Below are 5,132 nucleotides of genomic sequence, written 5' to 3'. Positions count from 1 at the left end.
GAAGGACTGAAAATATTGTACAGCGTATGCAAGAATGAAATAGACTGAAATATAACTGACCAGTTTTTAATTGAATCGGCAGTTATGAAATAGAAACCAGCATGACGTTTATTAAAAAATTTAGCAGCTTATGTTAATAAATCATTTTCCATTAGAAACGACTTATTATATAGAGAACAAAATTAGATTTATATGCTCGGTTATATGTTAAATAGTGTTTAAGTTGAGTTTACCGCCACGCACTAGTAACCCATAAAAGATCTGAATTTTTATGTGAGTTATTAACTATGTTGGTGTCTTTGTTTCGTTTCGGAAGATATCAACATAATGTACATCTATTGTATATTTTATGTATATTTAATATTTAAATTATAAGTGATTAATATATATTTAGATAACTTATTTCGGGTTTAATCATAATTAAAGGCACTAACTGTACTCCAGCCATTCCCCTTTCTATACATGAAAGGGCAATACACAGCTGGTATTAATTTCAATAACACTAACTTATGTTTTCTCTGTTATTAATAATTACTGTTATATATAATTTGGTCTTTTGTATTATGTTCAATATTGAACGTTTCCGAAGGGTTGATACTGATATACATATGTTATAAAGTTGTATTTCTGTCCCTTTTGTGTTTGTTTATTTACATTATATATTTAATACTGTTATATCACCATTGTTGCATTATCATGCTGTTACTGTAGCAATTTAACATAAATAAAGTACTGTCCGATTTGTGGGATGATAGAGGTTAATAACAATAAAAGTTCATATTGTTATATAGAGGATATTGCATGGGTGTCTTTTCATATTGCGTTTGTTAAACGGGTTGAATAAGATAATAAAACGCGAGGCTCTGCCGAGCGTTTTGTTAATTTTATTCAGGAAGTTTGATGGAGTCAATGTGGAAGGTCACGGATGTAATATTCTTTTAATCACATGTTAGCTTTTGCTATTGAAACATCAAAAATTCTACTTTCTTTTACTATATAATCAAGTTAATTTGACTAACGTCTCCTTTACTATAAAGGACGTCGACGTCAAGGCTTTATTACACTAGTGTTTTATCATTTTTAAATAATGGCTCTATTACACTTCCGCGACGTCAAACATGTGATTAAAAGGTGTTACATAATGATGTTAGTCTCTGTCTGTTTTCATTGTTAAAAAATCATTATGTATCAATATATAAATATATATATATATAATATCAACTACCCATTACTGTCGCCATATATGTATATGTATGTGTTTGCCACATGGGTCGATGACCTACTGGTGTTTATAAAATAAAATCTAAAAATCTAAAAAAATCTGTCTTTCCTTCCGTATATTTTGAAACATTTTTAAAAAAACATGATTTGATTATGAAGTAGGTCACAAAGCTTTCTTTTAAATCTGGTAATATGAAATTATGATGCCAATTTAATTGATACATACGTTACGGTATGAAATCAAAAAAACACTTGTATTGAGGTATATGACTGAACAATGTTGAATAACGACAACTCTCTGCGGCTGGAGCGGATAAACTGACGTCAAATTCAGTAAGATATCATGTCATTGACGTCGTGTGAACAGGAAAAGAAATCACGCGAGGTCCATGACAACGACGTCGCACTCGGAACATCTATAAAGTTAAATGCAAATTATTAAAAATGCACAAAAAACATCCTGTATAATCCGACCGAAATGACAGACACAGGAATGAATTACATGGCTGAAGAATGCTTGTGATAATGGATAAAGTAAGAGATTTTTGTTTCATTTACGAGAGAGTCATGGCTAAATATTTAACTACAACAACACATACATGTAACGGTATTCATGTTATTTCCTATAAACCACGAAGTTACGGAATTACGGTTTTCACGGAGGAGACAAGACGTGCAATCTCTAACGGGGTAGGGTGTGTGTGTGGGGGGGGGGGGGGATTCATTTGTCTGCAGACTTCGGGCAAATAAACGAAATTCTGTTCAAAGGAAATACTAAACACAGTTGAAAGTCAAAACGATGAAATTTTGAAATTATATGTACTGTGTTGAAAAGTTGAATAGTCGAAAAGCCTATCTCACATGCATCGGTCTTTTTATTTTTAGGTAAATAAAGATACTTTCGATGTCGACGAAGAGGTTCGGTTATTTATGAAAGACAAGATCAAAAAAGACGTCTGTTTATGTAAGAAATACGGTATGTACAAAGATGTACTGAAAGTTTGTTTTCCTCAGAAATTAATGACAGACTTCTTCTATAATTGTGTTTGAATAGTCAATTACAATTACAGTTACAATTACAGTACGACACGAGATACGAGACAAGACGAGATAACATAACACAACACAATACAATACAAGTTTTATTTAAAGTCGGTGCATATATAACAAGAAATACCTTTAAAAATGATGGTCGGCGAATTGTAATAAGGAAAGAAGTTTATGAATTTTTCATCTAACATTTTTCAAAATGCAAAACTAAACACCGCACTTTTAACAATTTAAATGGTTCTCTTTTAATTTTTCGCAAAGGTTTCGAAGGGTTGCAATTTTGTTTCGTTTATCCTTAGACGAATAATTACAGCAGTAGTTTGATGAAGATTCATGAAGCGGTTCATGCGAAGAGGTCAATAAACGTGTTTATATTTTTAGCTAAATTGGTCCCTATCCCCATTTGTAACAAAATAGCAGGAGACCTTACGATATTGTTACACATCGAGTTTGATAAAAATCCATTACATTTTAGTGGTTAATGCGAAGAAAGGCATATCTACTTTTAGCTATAGTGGTCCCTAATAGGGCCCAAGTTCCTATATAAATAAATTTGGAAGAGGACCTTATAATGATGCTCCAGACCAAGTATGACAAAGATCCACCAAGCTGTTCATGAGACGCTGTATAAAGGCATTTCTAGTTTTAGCTCTAGCAGCCCCTAAAAGGGGTCAAATGTCCCAGCTGAACAAAGTTGGCTGCGGGCCTAATAAAGATGCTACAAATCAAGTTTGATTAGAATACATGAGAAAAAATCAATTTAAGGATTTTTTTATTTATTATTTTTATTTATTTCTAAAATAGGCCAACTGATCCCGCTTTAACCACCTCTGACATGGCTCGAACATTCAGCCTCCAGCGGGGCGGGGGTGGGGAGATGCTTTATCCATTAAACCGTAGCAGTTAGGTATAAAGGGATATTTGAATATGCTCAGTCATAATCCCTTTCTGAGAAAAATATCTACTGTCTGGTCCGCCTTTTCCGTAGCAGGATTTTCCTAGATATCATTTTATGATAAGACAATGCCTTTTTACATGTACATTAAACTAAAGACTGACTTTTTTATCAACATGATTTTGGCTAAGTGTGATACATATCGGACCATTATGGTTTTAATATAGGCCCGATGTCATGCACTCCAACTGCTGATGCCACATATATATTTTGAATGTGTTGTACACCTTTGAAAGCTTAATTAAACATGTTCAAAAAACCTGATATCTAAAAGTGTTGACGACTCATATTTTATTATACATGTAGGTAGAGCAATCAAAAGAAAGCCATGCCCTTCCTGTTGTGATGATCAAAGTCAAGGAGAAGCGCCAAAGAAACCAAAATGCCATCGCACACCAACTGGAAACTATGGTCGCACAGGGTGCCTCGCAAAACCGGATCTGTGCACCATTCTGGAACAGGATGTTCTCTGTAAAGTAGCCGACGAACTTATACACAAGTTCGGGATAAAAATTACATGTAAAAATAAAAATAAGACTGGTATAACAGAAGTCAATACAAATCGAAGAAACGATCCAGCAAGTGCCACTGCACATGGCCTTAACTGCGTTGACAAAGAATGTCCGGCAAATAGCAAATTGGAGAAATTTTTCGATGTCGAAAATCTTAAAGATACAGACTATGCAGAAAGTACCGACACCCCATTGCTGAATGCAACTGACAAAGGTCGTATCAAATCATACGGTGCTGTAAATGAACGAGTTAGTCTGAAGAAAAGCAAAGAAACCGTTGCCAACAACAACACATTGCATTCCATGAACGGTAAAAGAACTGTGCGAGAGTTACATTTCCAGACGGGAAGTCAGAAGCCCGGAGACGCTTATAGTGTTAATGGTGCACCTGTTCAGTATCCCTGGCTTAAACAAAAACCTACCCTTATTCCGGCTCGTGATTTTCTTGATCGGTATGTTAATCGGACTGAAAATAACAAAACTTTCAGCGAGAATGAAATGCACAAACTTGGGTCTTCAAGTTTAGAAATTAAACACGGCATCACTAAAGATGAAAAACATGATGATACCAACTTGACAGACAACCAAAAACTAATTGATGGTTTGTCTCGTATAACTATTAAGTATTCAGATCATAATTTGACAGACATTGAAAAAGGCAAGACCAAATAAAGTTTATGAAAAAGTCTGTGTTCTCTTTTGCTGTTTCAGTAAGGTAATTATGAGCGAAATATATTCATCTCTTCAAACGATTTATTTCCCACTAAAGCTCATTAGTACCTGCTATTATGATAAGTTTCAAGTCTTAAAACTGCCAGATACATACGAGGGATGTTCAATAAATACCCTGAAAAGTGCTCTCATTTCTTTATTTCTAGTCTCGTTTTGCTAAAATTTGAAAATATGACGGATATGAACATACTGAATGCAAATACCTAAATTACAGATTTCAGAACATGCACAATATTTATTTGTCGTCTCCTAGGCAACGCCATCACCTCAAAAGCGGCCCAACGTCATTATGATGCTGTCATATCACACTCAATTAATCAATACAACTCGTGATTACCATTGATTCAATGTTTATCACCATTAAATGCATTTTTACACCTTCCAAAGAATAAATAAATACTGTTCATATGATGTTCCTGTTGTATTGAAGAAATTGGACACTGGACTGATGCCCTATCAAGGAGCTCTTTAATTTATTAAATGTGACTGAGCGTTATTTTTCATTTCTTCAGGGCATTGTCCCTTAAACTTTTTTCAACATAGTATTTGTCTCTTTTCTTGATTTTCAATTCAGAACACAAAATGTTATTTCACATCTCCGTTCAACACTGATTTTCAAGCGATGACCAACTCAGTATGCCTGCCAAATATCTTAATGATGT

General features: G+C 34.1%; 1 protein-coding gene across 1 annotated transcript; it reads left to right on the top strand.

Annotated features, from left to right (window-relative positions):
• The first annotated feature begins 1,598 nt into the window (after positions 1 to 1,598).
• LOC123559222 (uncharacterized) lies at positions 1,599 to 4,426 on the top strand. Its single transcript, XM_045351028.2, has 3 exons — positions 1,599 to 1,755; positions 2,107 to 2,197; positions 3,533 to 4,426. The coding sequence occupies exons 1-3, from the start codon at positions 1,735 to 1,737 to the stop codon at positions 4,408 to 4,410; spliced, it is 990 nt and encodes a 329-aa protein (XP_045206963.2). The 5' UTR covers positions 1,599 to 1,734; the 3' UTR covers positions 4,411 to 4,426.
• The last annotated feature ends 706 nt before the right edge of the window (positions 4,427 to 5,132 follow it).

This window comes from Mercenaria mercenaria, chromosome 5 (assembly GCF_021730395.1).
Source record: "Mercenaria mercenaria strain notata chromosome 5, MADL_Memer_1, whole genome shotgun sequence".
Lineage (NCBI taxonomy): Eukaryota > Metazoa > Mollusca > Bivalvia > Venerida > Veneridae > Mercenaria > Mercenaria mercenaria.
Note: the sequence above shows the minus strand (reverse complement) of the source record. Positions and strands in the feature narration are given on the sequence as shown.